Genomic DNA, 18,878 nt, shown 5'->3' with positions numbered 1-18,878 from the left:
TAATTGAAATGATAACTAATAACTGAACTAAACAATGAAAGTAAGGATATGAATACTCCCTCTTCTGAATGGTTAACAACTTGTTCATCTGAATAAACTACAGCCTCTAGCCCAATATATATAAGCACAAGCTATGGTCTCGGGCCCAAGTATACGTATACATAACTATGACCTTAGGCCCAAAAATGCATAAAACATCAACTACGACATCAGGACCAAACATGCATAAAGCATAAACTACGGCCTCAGGCCCAAATACAGGTGTTCGACATTCAGGATTTAAAATAAGGAACTGAGAATCATGATGCAATACATGATACTGAAATATTGAACCACACTGAGTTACATGATACTGAAATGCTGAATAGGACTCAACTGGAATGCGTATTCGTAATAAAATGATATGTCATAACTGAGACTCATGGGGTATTGAATGAATTATGAAACCACGTCATCTAGAGAATAGAAATTCTACAACTATTCTGGAACTGAGGCATAATTACTTTCTGAGAAAATTTGTAATAGTCATAATAACGAGACGTAGGAAGGATCATAGACATTCCCAAACGTAGAGAGTTAGCCCCACATACCTTAAATTCCTGCTCTCGAGCGTAATACAATGTTTGTCAACCCTTTCAAATTTAATCTATAGCAATACAAGTCAAAGGGATTCCATATAGCTATGATACTCATGGTTTGGTCACTTAAGCATTTTATTAAATACTTGGTGAGAATAAAGCTTCATAGTCCTTATTAATGGTGTTTCTATACCCAATAACCCATTCTCTTGCTCCTAGATAAATTCTAAAATCTCAAATGGTTATAATCAATATCATTCTTCATCACCCATAAGGTAAACAACACCCTTAACCAATAATCAACAATCCAAACCTATAACCGTTCATGCTTTTCTATCAAACCCATCAACTCATATCTTATGAACTAGAGTCTATAATCATTAATCCAATGCTAGAATCAATTAGACGGTGAAGACATTACCTTTTTGAAGTTCAATCCCCTTGAATTCGAATTCTAGGGTTCCTTCTTTCAACAATGATGTCCCAATCAATTATCTAATGATATGGAGGGTTTACCCATGTTAATAAGATGTTGGAAAATTGAAATTAATTTAGAATTACCATTAGAACTTACCTTGGATGGTGGAGGGACCTTTAAGGAGTTAGATTCTTGAGAGCTTTCCTTTCTAGAGCAAATTTTTGTATTTTGGGGTGTGGGGGACGAAGTAGGGCATTAAAATGACCCCCAGGTGCGCCCCCACGCACCTGAAGGCCTGACCGCACAAAATGGCAGTAGCACTGCCACAAGTGCGCGGCCGCGCAAGTGATCCTCTAGGCGTGCATATTGTACACTACTCTGTAAAACACACATAACTTTTTGCACAAAGATCCGTTAGCGCTCCATAATATATTGTTGAAAAGATATTTCAAAGGCCTACAATTTCATGTTTTGATTTTTCCCAAGTTCCTTGCATAATGTCACTAAATCCTCCTGTAAGACAGACCTTTTGTAAACTTAGTAGATTCTATCAAATCTTATACACCTCACTTTTCGTCTTGACTCTAAAATAACTATTTCCACCCATGCTCATACCAATAGAACTTTACATGTCCAAAATATAACATTATTACTCATTTAACACATTCATACCTAAGCCGAATTTACGGGGTGTTACAGTCATGATGTATCGAGGTAAAGATTGAGGGCTCAAATCATTTCTTGTCATTACTCTCCAAAAAACGAGGGGACTATCTGTATACAGTCAAAATCGGGCTTGCCCTTTTTGTATGATTAATGAGACAGGGGCGTGGCAAGCCAATGTTTGACCCCATGTCATACCGGACTATGACACAAAGTTAGATTGCCAAGCTCGTGACTCATGAACCGATCGAGATCGAGATTAGCCAAGATCGAGACCGAGCGGGATAGAGATTGAGCAAGATCGAGGGAAGCCTGCCGAGTTAAATAACGGAAAGCCAAGATATCCGCGATCGTGCGAGGATCACACAGAGATCTCGGCACGTATCAAGAAGAGGCCGATTAATCAGCTAATCATGAGATTTCTTACTGTATTTAGGATTGTATTAAGGGTAGGACTCCCCTACTATATAAAGGAGGTCTGATCATTTGTAAAGCATCACATTCACGTTACATAAAGTAATATATTGTCTTTCTGTAGTTTTCATTATCTTGTTACTTTGTTCTTGTATCAACTGTATCTTCACTTGGTTCAAGGGTGATCGAATTCGAGTGCCAAGGCTATTTGATTTGTTTGGTTTGCATTTGTTCCTTTACAGTCAATTTCAATATCAATTTACATTTTTTCTCAGTTTGTGCCAAGTAAAATTACGTGTCCTTAAAACCACATATAAATTCAATTGTTATCCGTTTTTAGGGTAAACAATTACGCATATCTATTACCTTCTACCGACATAAGTATTAGATAATTTTGTCTACTAGAACTCGGACAAATGGAAAGAAATTACATAAATATTTTTTTATCGGCCGGGATTTGGAAGACGATGGTGTTGGTATAGTGATTTCGAACTAAAAAATGGCTCCGTTAAAACTTTTGGTCCCTAAGATAACGCACAGCGTAGCACACTGACCACATGTTTTGAAAAAGTGGAGAAGCGAACAAAGATCCGTGGTTCTATTTTTGAGGTCAGTAAAAATATAATACTCTTTTTGAAAAAAGGTCACATTGTTCTGCTCCAAAAGAATATTTGAATTATAGAGAAATTAGCATTACCCTAAGATGAAAGCATCAGTAGCACCGCGACCACATGTTTGAAAAGGCAGAGAAGCAATGAAGGATTTTGGGGTTTTATTTTTGGACGCGTGTAAAAATAAATTAGAGGTGCATATAATACTCCTCGTGAAAGAAGATCATTTTCTTCTGCTCCAAAAAGTATTGATCAATGTGTAAAAATCATATAAAGTATTGATATCACAGGATCATTTTAATCAAGTACAAAATTTTTAGAGAAATTTTTCAGCCGTCAATACACACGATCTGACTGCAGGCATAATTAAATTGATCGAATTTACATTTTTTTTACTGTCATTTAATCAAAATACTAGATTAATCATCCCCCCCCTCCCCCCCGGATTTTAAAAACTTTTTGTCTATGGTCTTAATCTCATAAAGGCCTTCTATCAAATCTAAATTGCAAGTAGTAAATTTGTATTTGGTGTCTATGCTAAACCAATAAATGCATAACACTTATTTGAATATAAACTTGTATAACTTTGTTATGATTAATTAGTATAATTCATTTTTTAAATATTTAATTATGATAAAATAATATAATTTGATGTCGGGTATGAATAAGTATCTACCCGTTTGGTATGATTGTTTAATATATTCGTTTGGTATCTACCCGTTTGTTGCCTCTTTGAGCCGAGGGTCTCCTGGAAACAGCCTCTCTACCCCTCGGGGTAGAGGTAAGGTATGCGTACATATTACCCTCCGCAGACCCCACTTGTGGGATTACACTGGGTTGTTGTTGTTGTTTGGTATGATGAATAATCAAAAATAATTAGGGGATAAAGTTTAGTACCGCCTTATCCCTTATTTGGTTAATAATCCTGAAATATATTATCTCAGGATTAAAAATAATACCGAGATAAATTATCTCAGGATTAAAAATAATACCGAGATAATTTATACCTGCCAGAAGGTGAAATAGTAATCACATGATAAGTTATCAAAGAATAAAACAGTAAAATTAACAATCCCATAATTAATACTCCAAATATAACTAATCTCAATTAATTAATATCAGCATAACTTATCTTCGAAGCTAACGAACTAGTGTATTATAGTTTGCATGCAGCTGTACAGCTAAGCACGACAAATTGCTTGTGCGGTGAGTAAGTCAGTAAACTAGTAAACAAGCAAAATGATACGCGGTTAACACAATATAAGGTAGAACGAGGATACGTTTATTGGCAGTCGCTAATGTGAGTGTCATACTACTAGGAAAAATAACAGAAGCTCACACAATTAAAAGATACCGTAGTATTTTAAATAGTCACACTATTTGTGCTGCTGATATTAGTTTTGCTTCTACCAAAGTAGGAAATTAGTTAACTAAACTACACACTAATATTTGCTTTACTTTCTCTTTTTTAAGTCATAAAATAAAGTCAACTTTGATTCTGTCTGACAGACACCGTCACATTCTATATATTTGCTAGCACACATTACTTGGTGCATTTTCAATTTCACTTTTAGAAAAAGTTATTTTATTTCCTTTTTATTTTTGTAAAAGATTTAATAGAGGAGGTGGAGAGACTCAAAGATTCCTTTTTTATTATATTAATGGTAAATTAATATAAGTTTTTACCTTGCTTTTACTAGCCTGCACTCGCAAGTCGTAATTGATTACTTCCCTATACAGAAGAAGGAAAAAGGAAAAAGGAAAAAGGAAAAAGGAAAAAGGAGGATTCTTCAGTAAAGTTTGACTTTTTCAGCCCAAAGGCTATTTTCTACTATCTTTTTTCTTTTCCGAAAAAGATTACTCCATTTTCTATCTACTACTTGCATAGGGAAAAGCCAAGGGGGGAAAAAATAAAAAGAAGAAGATTTGACTGACGTAATATAATCATTTTTTTATCATTGCCAACTTGGATAACAAGCTTGTGTGCGCGTCACACACAATCCCCCCCAATTACATAAAAACAGCGCAGTGATTTGAAGTTAGTTCCGTTCCGTTCTCTGTAATTTTTGTCTTCATCTGCTGATCTGTTTTTGCTGATTGATTGATTGGCGTAAAAAGGTAAACTCATGGCGGCTCTATTATCTTCAAGTCCTTTTCCTCCTACTTAACTCAGTTTTATTAATAATATATTTATATTTATTATATAACGTGATGGCGCTATTTAATGAGATTTATTTTGTTGTACAAGCATAATTATTTTATTCATGTGTTTCAGGGGAGAATTGTTTAATCGCGGAGAGACAAAAAATGGGGGTTTTTATCGATTGGCGTTTTTATGGATTCCGCGTTGGAGTGATTTGACGACAGTTGGGTTTTATAGAGAATAGCGTGTTCTTCTCCTCCTCATATATTGCCCGCGCTACAATAAAAGGTTTGCTCATCTATATATTTTGGATTCCTAATTTGGAATTTTTGGGTGGAGACTCATTTTCAGGTTTTATCAAATCGGATAACTCCTGATTTAGGGTTTCTGTTGCATGTTAATGGGCTGTTGATGTAGTTCGAATTAGCCTGCTATTGATTGTTGAGAGATCAAGGATTTTCCTTTAATCAGCGAAGACCTTGTGTGGTCAACTTGTTAAGGGATTTTGGATCAGAGTCTAAATTTTGAGGGATATTTGGTATCAGGAATTGGATATGAGCTTTGTTAGGGACTGAGATTATAGAAATGAGAGGCGCAGAAGGTCTGTTTTGTCGATGGATAGGACATTCCTTGATCTGGTAGGGTTGCTGAAATCGTGGATCCCTCAGCGGGAGTCTTCTGCTAACGTGTCGAGGGATTTTTGGATGCCCGACCACAGCTGTAGGGTGTGTTACGAGTGTGATTCTTTGTTCACATTGTTTAACCGTAGGCATCACTGTCGACTTTGTGGACGTGTTTTCTGTAGCAAGTGTACATCTAACTCCGTTCCTGCACCACCCCGTGAGCCAAGGTCAGTACAAGAGGAGTGTGAAAAGGTCAGGGTCTGTCACTTCTGCTTCAAGCAATGGGAGCAAGGTTTTAATCATGCTATTCGCAACCTGGATTCCAGTACTTTCCTTTCCGCAACAAGTTTTATCAGCATCAAATCTAGTGGAACTGGTGACAGTAGTAGCATTACCATTACTTCAGTGCCACACTCTTCTGTGCTTAGTCCACGCCAAGCAGCAGTAATGGAATCTTCTTTGGAGAGGCTAAGTGTTGCTACAGCAAAAGGGAGCAGTGATCCTGCTGATACAGGGGTCCGGGATCTGTCTACAAACCAATTTTCATTTTGCACAACAAGGTTCTTCTCTCACATCTTTACTGACTTGTCACATCTGGAAGTTGCAATATTTGTTATTTCTTTGTTTTCAAATGTAAATGGGTAAATTGCCCTAACGGTGTAGGAGAATCAGGTAGGTTGGCCCTATTAGTGATATTTGTGATCACCCTCAAGCTTGGCTCTCTCTGTCGGACTTGGTTCTATGATTTTCCTCGATGCCAAAAGTTACATTAATTAAACCCATAATTGAAACTTTTTCCCTTCTAAAGTAACGGAAAAGAAAAGTAGAAATATCATACACTTTAGGCGGAAAATATCCAACACCTAACGGCAGAAGCAATTTTGTGAAAAAGCTACATGCTGAAGTTTGTTTCCTGGTCAAGGGCCTTATGGAGGCATATATTTGTGATTGCAAGCCCTTGGTTTACCAAGCAGCGACTAGTCAGAGGAAATCTGATGTATGCTTAGATGCAACTTGCAAGATATTTATCCAGTGATAGTACCTGACCAATCTCCAACGACCCTAATAAAGAATTGGCCGAATAGAGAAGGAAAGGAGAATTAGTCTGTTTTCACTTCCATGGTTATTCTTTCGTTCCTCGAATTGTCTGAGCTCATGAGTCCAGACCTGAAATAGGAAACCCAGCTCCACTTTTCTAGTGATTTGACTACTGTTGAGTTTGATTGAGAATAATGCTTTTTCCCTCATAGTGTCTGCGGTATAAAAGGTTTGCTTTTCTAAAATCAATTCCAGCTCCACTTGTCTAGTTGAGAATGTTTTGATTTTTAAAGTTTGATTTGCTCTATTTGACTGCCCTTCTTGCTACTTGTGGTCGTACAAGTATTTCACGTCAGTTAACTGTTTCTTGTTATATTCTGGAATCAGGAGTGATGATGAAGATGATGAGTATGGTGTTTACCAGTTAAATTCTCAAGGAAAATTTTATCCTCAGACTAATGGCTACTATGGTCATGTTCGCTATGATGACAGTGATAAGGACTGTGGATCACGTAAAGTTCATCCTAATGGGGAAGCTGTTGATGAAAAAAGTGCGAACAGCTTGTCCTTGCAGAACAATTTTGATTCCCAAGCTTTTGAAGAAGTGCGGCAGATAGTAAAACAGGATATTAGTGATGAATGTGAAACTTCATCATCCCTATATGCTGCGCAAGATGTTAATCTGGAACCTGTAGATTTTGAAAGCAGTGGAATTCTGTGGCTCCCACCTGAACCAGAAGACGAAGAAGATGAACGGGATGGACTGTTGTTTGATGATGATGATGATGGAGACACTGCAGGAGAGTGGGGATATTTGCATACATCAAGCAGTTTTGGAAGTGGTGAGTATAGAGGTAGGGACAGATCGACTGAAGGGCAAAAGAAAGCAGTCAAGAATGTTGTTGATGGCCACTTCAGGGCTTTAGTATCCCAGCTTATGCAGGTTGAAAAACTTGCCATTGGTGAGGAAGATGACAAAGAGAGTTGGTTGGAGATTGTTACATCCCTATCATGGGAAGCTGCCACACATTTGAAGCCAGATACAAGCAAAGGTGGGGGAATGGACCCTGGGGGATATGTAAAGGTGAAGTGTGTTGCATCTGGGCGTCGTAGTGACAGGTGAACAAGTAAATTTTTTCATTTTGGTCCACCATGTTTCGAAGCTCTTTGTTCAATTCTTGCCTCTTATATTACATTGAAGCTAACATTAGCAGCAACAATGTCTGAAACTGGAGAGTAGGAGCTTTTTTTTGGGGTCATGTATCTGCATGCACAGTCTCTCAATATCTGTCTGTTTCCCCTTGTCTGTCTGTTCCCCCCGGCCCTCCCTCACTCCCTCTCTGTGTGGGAGCCATTTGTGTCTCCGTATGTTTTTTTTATCTTGTGAGATACTTTTGCTTTTCCTCATTAAGACTTTCAATTGTTTGCCCTCAACCAATATTTGATGAACTGGTTGTAGCATTACAATGAATAAAGAAGCTGTCAAACTCAAAATCGAGTTTGGTTTTTTCCTATGATTAACTTGTCTTATGGCAGCTTTTGCTTGCTTGCGGCAATGTTCTTGGTTCTTCTTCTTGTGTTATGTCTGCCCTTCTTCACTTCATTTTGTTGTTGCATACATTTTTAGACATATCTTCTCTCAACTGACCACATTTCCCTTAAATAGTGCTGTGGTGAAAGGGGTTGTCTGCAAGAAAAATGTGGCTCATCGGCGAATGACATCAAAAATAGAGAAGCCCCGCATATTAATCCTTGAAGGCGCTCTTGAGTACCAGCGCGTCTCCAACCTCTTATCAAGTTTCGATACATTGTTGCAGCAGGTTTTGAAGATTTTGCCTTTTCTTCCCAAGACTTGTACAGAATAGTGTTAAGCTCTTGTGCTTATAGATATTTATTGCTATTCAGGAAATGGATCATCTGAAGATGGCTGTTGCTAAAATTGATGCACACAATCCAGATGTCCTTCTGGTGGAAAAATCTGTTTCTCGCTATGCACAAGAGTACCTCTTGGAAAAAGACATATCACTTGTCCTAAATATCAAAAAGCCAGTTCTGGAGCGTATAGCTCGCTGCACTGGTGGTCAAATAGTTCCTTCAATAGACCAACTGTCATCTCAAAAGTTAGGATACTGTGACATGTTTCACGTTGAGAAGTTTCTAGAAGAACATGGTACAGCTGGAGAGAGTGGAAAGAAACTGGTAAAGACGCTGATGTATTTTGAAGGCTGTCCAAAGCCACTGGGATGCACCGTAAGTTTCTTATAATTTACAAGAACAATAAGAACATAGGTAGAAGTATATATTGACTTGCTATGATCTAAACAGTTACGTGAAACCTACTTTTCTAAAATGACCATGTCTCAGGTATTACTCCGTGGTGCAAATGGGGATGAATTGAAGAAAGTGAAACGTGTGGTTCAATATTCTATTTTCGCTGCTTATCATTTGGCTTTAGAAACATCCTTTCTTGCTGATGAAGGAGCCTCTCTTCCTGAACTTCCTTTGAATTCTCCGATAACAGTTGCACTGCCAGATAAACCATCAACATTCGACAGATCCATCTCAACTATTCCTGGTTTTACGATTCCTGCCAGTGAAAAAACTCAAGGGCCACTATCTGGTAGTGAGCCACAAAGGTCAAAGAGTGTTCCGGCAACAGACCTGGTCAAGGCTGCCAGCATTTGTGCTCAGAAAATGTGTGTCTCAGAGTTTCCAGGCTTCTGTACCACTAAAAGCACACTTTCTTCCTTCTGCAAGCCCTTTCTTTATAGTGAGTCTCACAGAGGTATTATGGATATGATGGAGTGTTCTCGGGCAAAGGCATCAGTAGACTACGATGTCCAAGATACCCAAGGATACAAGTTCCTTTCTACTGGTTTTGATCCTTCACAGGAAGTTGAACAAGACATATTGTCACAGAATGTTCAAAATGATTTCAATGCTATGGATGTGAACCAAAGTGGTTCGCAACTAGATGGGAAAAATGTTCCTGATGAACTGAATTCTTCAAAGGAAGAGTTTCCGCCGTCTCCGTCTGACAATCAAAGCATTTTAGTTTCCTTGTCATCCCGGTGTGTTTGGAAGGGAACTGTCTGTGAAAGGTCTCATCTCTTTCGGATTAAATACTATGGGAACTTTGATAAGCCGTTGGGTCGTTTTCTACGAGACCATTTGTTTGATCACGTAATTTCTCCCCTCCCTTTCCTTATGTTGTAACATTACTGATATGCTTAAGGTGACTGAAAGGATCTTCACTAATTTTTTTCTCTTCAATATGTATTCTCAGAGTTACAGGTGCCGTTCATGTGAGATGCCTTCAGAAGCTCATGTTCAGTGTTATACTCACCGACAGGGTACTCTAACTATTTCTGTTAAAAAGCTGATGGAAATTCTTTTGCCTGGTGAAAAGGAAGGAAAAATATGGATGTGGCACAGGTGCCTTAGATGTCCACGGGATAATAAGGGCTTTCCTCCAGCAACTCGAAGAGTAGTGATGTCTGATGCTGCTTGGGGCTTGTCCTTTGGGAAGTTTCTAGAACTTAGTTTTTCAAACCATGCAGCTGCAAGTAGGGTGGCAAGCTGTGGTCATTCATTACACAGAGATTGTCTTCGCTTTTACGGGTATGGTCTTACTCTCTTGGTAGTATGAAGCACTTCACATCAGGAGTGTTGCAATCATCTGTTGTCCTTGGTCATGCATAATATTCAATATGTTGGCATGGTTTTCTGGTGTTAATAGTCAAATCATGTTTGACCAAGCTATGATGATAATATATATGTATTCAGCGGAATCTGTCGGGAAAACATTAATGCCTTCAGTAGTTGAGTATGTTTTGCAATATTCATTTTGGAACTTTTGCAGCTTTGGGAAGATGGTTGCTTGCTTTCGCTATGCATCCATTGATGTTCACTCAGTATACCTTCCTCCCTCAAAACTGGATTTCTACTATGAGAATCAGGAATGGATACAACAAGAAGTTAATGAGGTGCGAAGAATGTGGCTTTGGATTTTTAGTAGCTGCGGTCTCATCTCATCCTGTACTGACTTAATGGTTCAATATAAGCAGGTCATTGGTCGAGCTGAACTTTTGTTTTCTGATGTTCTGAATGCGATTCGGGTTTTGGTGGAGAAAAGATCTGGGAGACAACTTAACAGACGTCAGATTGCTGATTTGGAAAGGATGTTGCAGAAGGAGAAAGAAGAATTTGAGGTATGGATCAGTCAATTGGACTTGTGAATAGTGTTCAGTGATCGCTAATTGACCACTGTGTAGCCTACGTGGTCCTGCAGAAATTATTAATTTATTTTCTCTTGAAACTGCACTTGAATCTTTCACTTGTTTTCTCTTCAGTTGAGCTATCAGTGACCTCTCTGACAAATAGGTCTCTTTAGAATTCCCTATGTCGGTTCGGTTGCGGGTTTGCAACCTTGTCGTGCTTGTGGAAGACAAACTGTGGTGAAATTGTCTTCTCTGCTGTCGATTTGTCTACTAACACTGGTTTGACGCATCAAATAATGTATTGCTTGCTGTTGTTGTTGAACATTTGCATGATTGTTGAACTTAATATGTGTATCATGATCTTAATGACCGGTAAATTAGCAGTTAAACTGAAATTCTCATGGGGCTTAGTATCGATGTTATTTTAAAAGATATTTCTAATTTGTTTTTAATATTAGCAGGAATCTCTCCAGAGAATTCTTATGAAGGAAGTGAAAAAGGGGCAGTCTGTTGATATTTTGGAGATTAATCGATTGAGAAGACAGCTTCTTTTTCAATCTTATGTTTGGGACCATCGTCTAGTATATGCAGCCAGTTTGGATGAAAAGACTCATTGGATTAATGGAGATGTGGCCTCTTCGGAACCTGAGAAACCGTTGGTTTGTAATGATAAGTTCACTGATCTAGATAATCCCTCTGATTCAAGCAAATATCCTAATAACTCTGAATCTGCAAATTTCGAGGCTGGTGGAAATACGGATGAAGAAAAAAGTGTTAGCCAAAACAGTCATGTGGATTCTGTTCATCAAGAATCGGTGGTTGGTTTTGATGCTAATTGTGCAATAGAAAAACCACCTGGTCTTCCTGTTGCAACAAAAAGTTTCTGCGGAACACATCCTGCAGAATCCATATTACAGGGGCGTAGAGCACTATCCGATGGGCATTTCCCGAACATGGAGAGTTTGTCAGATACTCTTGAGGCAGCCTGGACTGGTGAAACGACTTCCGCTGTTGGAATCCTGAAGGATGGTATGGCGGATACTTTGACAACTGGAGTGGCAGAAAAAGTAAATACTGAAGACCATGGGGATGAAGAGAGTGGAACTAAGATGTCTCAATCTCCTCCTCTATTGTCCTCTAAAGGCTCTGAAAATGTGGAAGACTCTGGGAGCTGGTTAGGTATGCCTTTTATTAGCTTCTATAGGACACTGAACAAAAGCTTTTTACCAAGTGCTCAGAAATTGGATCCACTTGTTGGATATAATCCAGTATATGTTTCTTCATTTCGAGAGTCAGATGCCCGAAGTGGTGCAAGATTGCTTCTGCCAATTGGGGTTAATGATACTGTTATACCAGTGTATGATGATGAGCCCACTAGTATTATATCTTATGCACTAGCATCACATGATTATCATGCTCAACTATCTGACGAGCTTGAGAAATCTAAGGATGCTACTTTGGACTCAAACTTTGCAATTCAGTCACTGGATTCCGGTAATCTGCAGTCCCCTCAATCAATTGATGAAATGGTTTTAGAATCCTACAGAAGTCTTGGATCTATGGATGAGAGTATCTTGTCCTTGTCCGTCAGTCGCAGCTCTTTGGATTTGGATCCACTCTCATACGCAAAGACACTGCATGCTAGAGTTTCTTTTGCAGATGATGGATTGGTAGGGAAAGTGAAGTACACAGTGACTTGTTATTATGCAAAGCGTTTTGAAGCCTTGAGGAGGATATGTTGTCCATCGGAGATGGAGTTCATAAGATCTCTTAGTCGCTGTAAGAAGTGGGGAGCCCAAGGAGGCAAGAGCAATGTTTTCTTTGCTAAAACTTTAGATGAACGATTTATTATCAAGCAAGTCACTAAGACAGAGCTGGAGTCTTTTATGAAATTTGCTCCTGAATATTTCAAATATCTTTCTGAATCAATTAGCTCAGGGAGTCCAACTTGCTTGGCAAAAGTTGTGGGGATCTATCAGGTATATATTATTAGTTGACTACTTCAGATTCCCAAATTTGTGATTAAGATTTATAAAGCTCTTCGTGACAAAACTTGCAACACTAACAATGACCTGATTGCTGTGAATCCAGATTTCTTTTTACGATTATTATTATTTGGACAAAATAAGTAGTGAATTTAGAATTTATTCGTGAGGCAAAGATGAGTTTTGCTTCGGGGAAATAGGGAGATAATATGGATTCCTGATTTATGAGGTGTGAGATTAGTATTTACTTTCTTTATCATCATCTACTAAATCTAAAGGCAGATGAAATAGGGTAGATAATGTGGATTCCTATTAAAAACATGGCCTTTTTGGTGAATGGACATATTTGCTGCTTCAGGGAACAGTCTTTGATTTGCAAATGGTTACTAAAATAACAAGTTCTTCATTATTCCTCTCTGCTATTTTGGCTAGTCACAGGATTGCCCATTGTGGAATTTATTTTTGTATCAGGCCATTTAGTGTATTTATTTCTTGGTTTGTGTGAAGGTGTCGTCAAAGCATCTTAAAGGAGGAAAGGAATCCAAAATGGATGTGCTTGTTATGGAGAACCTTCTATTTGGGAGGAACCTGACGAGGCTTTATGACCTGAAAGGCTCTGCGAGGTCTCGTTACAATCCCGACTCCAGTGGAAGCAACAAAGTCTTGCTGGATCAGAACTTGATTGAAGCAATGCCAACTTCACCTATTTTTGTGGGAAACAAAGCAAAAAGACTTTTGGAACGAGCTGTCTGGAATGACACTGCTTTTCTTGCCGTAAGTTTGTGATGTTCTGTGCTTACATACAATGAATTTACTGTCAACTACTATGCACCTATTGTGGTTGGATCATGTAACAGTTACCTATCTGTCATGGTCCGTCAAAAGTTTCATATTACAGTTGATTGAAGCACTTCCAACCAGTGAGATTCTAATATCAATTCAGAACAAGTTAGTTTTTATACGGCACTAGGATTTGGTGTGGGAGGAATAGGGAGGGGAAAAAGCACCTTCCTTAACCATAAGGAGTTGATCTAGTGATTGGTGGTCAAGCAGAATCTGTGTGGGGTTTTTTTTTTTTTTTGGGGGGGTGGGTGTTGAGCCTGAACCAACCTTATCATTCCCTCCTCCCCATATCCGACACCCGAAACTAAATAAATAAATAAGATTATGACGGGAATAAAGAGGTTATTTGGGGTTCAGTGTCCCTCCTCCAAACTCTTCTATTACGCATAAAGATGAAGTTGGGGATGTTATTTTGACCTTTGCTTTCCCTCCAAATATAGATTCAGATGTCTGCCTTTCACAAAGGCCTTCATCTTCGTCCCACCTAAGGCTCAGTCAGGGTGTGAAGAAAAAAGGAAAGGAAAGAGCTAGTATGTCAAAAAATTCCACGTTTTTTGGTGTGTGCATTTGGTAAGTATGAAAGTGGTTGGGATCTTTTCCACTAGAAACAATATCCTCCGAAGCAAGTCAGTCCTGCAAAAAGAAAGTGCAGAACTTGAAGAAAAGTGCTAATTCTCCTTCCCTTTCAAAAAATAAAGACATACAAGAAAGTTTACTCCTTTCCTGTTTTGCTTTGATTTTCTCCAGAAATATATATACTTTATTGACATCCAAATGACGACAATTATGCTATTATATATGTTACCATTCTTATAAGCGGCATATAAGTTTACTTTCTAGCAAATTCCTTCTGTGGTCAGGATTAGTGAGGTTTGGACTAACTGAGTTAATTATCTTTGCAGTCAGTTGATGTGATGGATTACTCACTATTGGTCGGGGTTGATGAAGAGAAGCATGAGCTTGTTCTTGGGATTATTGACTTCATGAGACAATATACGTGGGATAAGCACCTGGAGACATGGGTTAAGGCCTCTGGGATCCTTGGTGGACCCAAAAATGAGTCGCCCACTATAATCTCACCTAAGCAGTACAAAAAGAGGTTTCGCAAGGCCATGACCACCTATTTTCTCATGGTCCCAGATCAATGGTCACCACCGTCTATCATTCCCAGTAAATCACAGACTGATTTATGTGAAGAGAACATGCAAGGTGGATGATCTGCCAAGTGATTTTGTACATCTGTTTGTATATTGAGCACATAATTGGGTTTCTTGCATTGGTTATCCCAGGTTCATACATCTCCCATATTTTCGATTCCCATTCTTTTGGAACGCAGTTCCAGTTGCATTCTCCCTAAAGTGGGAGAACACATGATTTCTTGTCAGAGCACTTGGTAAGAGGCTTGTATTTCAGTGAAAGTCTCCATTGCATAGAATTTAGGTGGCTCTCCGTGGAAATATTTTTGTAAATCTTTTTCTTTTAATTACAATTTTCTTTGGGTGTAAAATCCAAGGTATACATGAGTTCCGAAGGATCATTGGCAATTTTATACAATGCATGATTTTGGAGCAGTTTAGCTGGTGTAGTTTCAAGTATATCGCGATTCTTTCCTCTGTGTAATTTTTGTAATTGTGATTTTGAAAGGTGAAACTTTTTACCTATCTTCCTCGTTGGTTTGATCTCCATTTTGACTGTATATTCTTTGAATAGAAAACAGAGTTAATGGAATTAACCTATTAGAAGCTGGACTTCAATTTTTTCTGGTCCAAATGGTTAAAGAAGTAATTGTAGCGCCATTACATATCTCATACTCTACTTAAATTCACAACTGAAGCTTGTAAATCTTTAGTCTTACCCAACCCAGTTTATTTATTCTGTTTAATACGTAGTGAGGTGAAAACCCAAATAGAGAAAAGGTGATTGAAACAAAAACAATGGGTTGAAATGGGAAAATTAATTCTCATTAAGCTTCGACACTGAAATAAGCGATCCCTGTTTTATTGTCAGAAGTATGAAAGTGGTGATATAGCAGGAGAATGAGCTGAGAATTCACAAGAATCTAATTGAACTCAGCAGAATCAGCTATATGAAGCCAGCATCTTTGGAGGAGCTCTATAATTTCTTCATCTCTGCATATTTTACACAAGCACGAGTCATAATAAATAACTTATACTATATCCTTTCATTACTACACGTAAAATATTATTATTATAGTTACGTACCTTGAATTAGAAGAAAACCTTGGCAATTGCTGGCAGAAACGAGGACCTTCATCATATCCTTCACAAGTGATCTCTCCATTCGCGTCTCTATAACAAACTATGCCCGTTGACTGATCTTCAAATACCTATCAAAGTGAATTAATTAGTTAAATTGTTAACTCCATCGTCTGGTATGACTTGGAGACAGGTGAACTCAAGAGGGTTCAGCCGAATCCACTATAAGTAAATACGAAAAAATTAAATTCTTTTTTTGCATCGTTAGAATTTCTGGCTCTAATCCGCCACGGCAGTTGGAGCATACAAAAGATGAGAAGGAAAACCTTAAGCTTTTGGTTGGAAGGTGATCCGATCTGAAGAGGACTAGTGGTATCTCTAGCTAATTTGATTGAAGATTTGTGATTGCTTGAACGCACCAGCACTCTTTCTGAAGGCCTTTCCTTTTTTGTTGAAGATGATTTCCAAACTAGGAAAGGAACCAAAGGAGAGTGTCTCACAGCCATTAATCTTGATGACAAATAAACAAACAAAAATAATAATGGAGGAAGGAAGAGAAGATGAAAATTATAAATGAAATGCTGTTAGAGAAGTACTGGCCATGTTGTATTAGTACTAGTATTAATAAAATAATCAATGATTTGGTGCTAAAGCTTGTTTTGTGTTTATAAGCTAAAGCAGATGATAGGTTATATCGGAAACTAATATTTGGTGTCTTGTCACGATGCATCATCTAATATAGGTTTAAGAGGGGAGTGGGTCCTTTTAACATTATCTTCAAACTATTAATGTTGGTGACTGAGTCATTTGGACGGTTATTACATTTTTTTTTGCTTTCTATTTGATTGATTTGTTGGTGGGTCTCTCATTCTCTCAATGTGATTAGGTATACTATGTTTGTTTCATTTTTCAAGAAAACTAAAATAAGAAAGAAGACTATTTGTACCTTTTTCTTACTTCTTTTCTAAAGTATGTCTAAGTATGGAGCTAAATCAAATACTTTAGAGAAATGACAACTTTTATTCTTTTATTTTTCATTCAATGACTAGTTTGTGCTGTTTATTCCCTAATGAAGCAAGACTAAGTAGTTTCTCACTAATTTGTCTTTTTCTGTTTCAATTTTCTGTGATATGTTTAAATACTACATCTTCTAGTACTTGTTTCCTCATTATTATTTTTCCTTTCCACATTATTAGAAATGCACTTTATCTAATGTCTATCCGTGTACTAGCACTAAATTTTTTTACTAGTTTAATAACTATTCCGTGGTTTTTCTTGTGCCTGACTGATAATTGCAAGGTGAATAGTAAATAGTCGGGTTTCCCTTAAAATAAATTCAATTTTGTTTAATATCTCAATGTAGTTACTTAAAAAAGAAAATGTAGTTACTTGCATCATTTAGTTTCTCAGAAAAGAAAATGAAGTCAAAGCAAAATTTGAGTATGAAACTAATGCACTATTTAACTCTATTATTATTCTTTTGTGGCTTCTCGTGCTTTCAGAGGCCAATACGACTTTACATTAAATCACAAGTGTTGTTCGATGGAATGAGGAAAACGAATTGATTTTACTTATATACATGATGTTCGACCAAAAGCATGTATTTCTGCATATGAATCGCCTCATATTTTGCTCTATTCTTCGTTATTTTAATGTGTAATTTCAATAAGTTGAGCTTAATAATATTATTTATATGTATAGGAGTTAACTGGAAGTGATTTGAAAAGTTTGCATGCGAATTGAAGTCAAAATGGAAGAATTTGGAGGAAGTATAAGTTTGGTGCCCAGGTTGGTACCAAGCACCTACCAAAACGCCAAAAATAGAAGACCAAAAAGTTTGCTATCTTGGTTGGCGCCAGGCGCCAAGCGAGACGCCCAAGGGCGGATTTTGTCCTAATTCAGCTGGGACTTAGTGATTTCAACCCTACACGCCCCCAACATGTATAAAGGGGGTTCTAAACTTATTTTTGGGGGGATCGAACATACATTGAAGGAGAATTAGAGTGGAGGAACACACACCACGCTTGGAGGAAGCTTCTAACTAGTTTTTCTTCTCCTCTCTTCCTTTAATCTCATAGTTTATTAGTTCTAGAGTTGTGGGGTGCTACCTCTAGCTTGAATTTGAAGCTTGAATTGTTCTTATTATTTTATTATATTGGTTTATTTATTTAATCTTGTACTTAATTATTTGATTGTTTGATCACCGATTGAATACTATCTACGAATCTAGGATTGAACTCGAGAGAGGGAATTTTAGATTGCAAATAAGATTGAATAGAGAAAGATCTTGAACTCGAGCATCGGGAATGAATTTGCAATTAGGATAGGGATATACCTAATCGCCTTGCTTGGTTACTATACGAAAATTATAAATGCATTCTTGTTAATCCTAATTCCATAGGAATATATGCATTATATTAGCTTGAATAGAGGGGTAATACTAAAGGAGAAGGCTACGAGCAATATTAACCCCGTCAATCAATAAACCAGATAATTTAGGTGGAAGACTCAACAGAATTGTTAGTTAACCCATAGCTCTAGAATAGTTTCTCTCATTGAATTCGTCTCTAATTTCACCAACTTGTTCCTTTAATCTCTTAGTTTGTTACTTTAGATTAGTTTTAGTTAAATATTTACACTTTAGATTCGCTTGAATAGATTAAATGTCTTAGTTTAATTTAGTAAATAGTTGATCACAAGTCCTTGTGGGTACGATATCTGGACTTACAATCCTATATTACTTGTCGACCACGTATACTTGCGTGTGCGTTTGGGAGCAACAAGTTTTTGGCGTCGTTGCCGGGGACTTAGAAATTAACTATTCTACTGGATTGGATTTTTACTTTCTGTCTATTCAAGTTTTTTTTAATCTTAGTTTAATATTTATTATCATTGTTGACATGACATCTTAGAATGAGAATTGGTCATTCTTATTACGGTGATCCTTGTTCTTATTGCGGAGGACCATACTTGTGGCAAAATTGTGCATTTCACTCTAATGTGTGGAATTTTTATAATGTGTGTGGTTTTCAAGGCGGCCATTGGGATGGTTGTCCTAATTCTTATTATCCTTCTCAGAGTTTTTATTAGAATATTTCTAATAATGTTTATGAATTTGATAAGAGC

General features: G+C 37.6%; 2 protein-coding genes across 5 annotated transcripts; one reads left to right on the top strand and one right to left on the bottom strand.

Annotated features, from left to right (window-relative positions):
• Positions 1 to 4,627: 4,627 nt before the first annotated feature.
• Positions 4,628 to 15,197, top strand: LOC107821235 (1-phosphatidylinositol-3-phosphate 5-kinase FAB1B). Of its 4 annotated transcripts, none has more exons than XM_016647661.2 (12): positions 4,628 to 4,802; positions 4,960 to 6,010; positions 6,876 to 7,607; positions 8,155 to 8,308; positions 8,394 to 8,738; positions 8,853 to 9,671; positions 9,775 to 10,109; positions 10,351 to 10,474; positions 10,556 to 10,699; positions 11,170 to 12,687; positions 13,201 to 13,467; positions 14,439 to 15,197. In XM_016647661.2, exons 2-12 carry the CDS (start codon positions 5,442 to 5,444, stop codon positions 14,751 to 14,753), a joined length of 5,322 nt encoding a protein of 1,773 aa, XP_016503147.2. In that variant the 5' UTR covers positions 4,628 to 4,802; positions 4,960 to 5,441; the 3' UTR covers positions 14,754 to 15,197. The 4 variants fall into 4 exon arrangements, with proteins under 4 accessions (XP_016503147.2, XP_016503146.2, XP_075112193.1 ...); XM_016647660.2 differs by having other exon boundaries at positions 4,666 to 4,802; positions 11,167 to 12,687; XM_075256092.1 differs by lacking the exon at positions 4,628 to 4,802 and having other exon boundaries at positions 4,856 to 6,010.
• A 278-nt stretch (positions 15,198 to 15,475) lies between these two features.
• Positions 15,476 to 16,405, bottom strand: LOC107821236 (uncharacterized). The gene is made up of 3 exons (XM_016647662.2): positions 16,079 to 16,405; positions 15,759 to 15,883; positions 15,476 to 15,665 (listed from the first exon to the last, which is right to left on the bottom strand). Exons 1-3 carry the CDS (start codon positions 16,256 to 16,258, stop codon positions 15,596 to 15,598), a joined length of 375 nt encoding a protein of 124 aa, XP_016503148.1. The 5' UTR covers positions 16,259 to 16,405; the 3' UTR covers positions 15,476 to 15,595.
• Between the last annotated feature and the right edge of the window lie 2,473 nt (positions 16,406 to 18,878).

Source organism: Nicotiana tabacum, chromosome 6 (genome assembly GCF_000715075.1).
Source record: "Nicotiana tabacum cultivar K326 chromosome 6, ASM71507v2, whole genome shotgun sequence".
In the NCBI taxonomy this organism is placed as follows: domain Eukaryota; kingdom Viridiplantae; phylum Streptophyta; class Magnoliopsida; order Solanales; family Solanaceae; genus Nicotiana; species Nicotiana tabacum.
The sequence above is the reverse complement of the archived record's forward strand: the minus strand, read 5'-3'. Positions and strand labels throughout refer to the sequence as shown.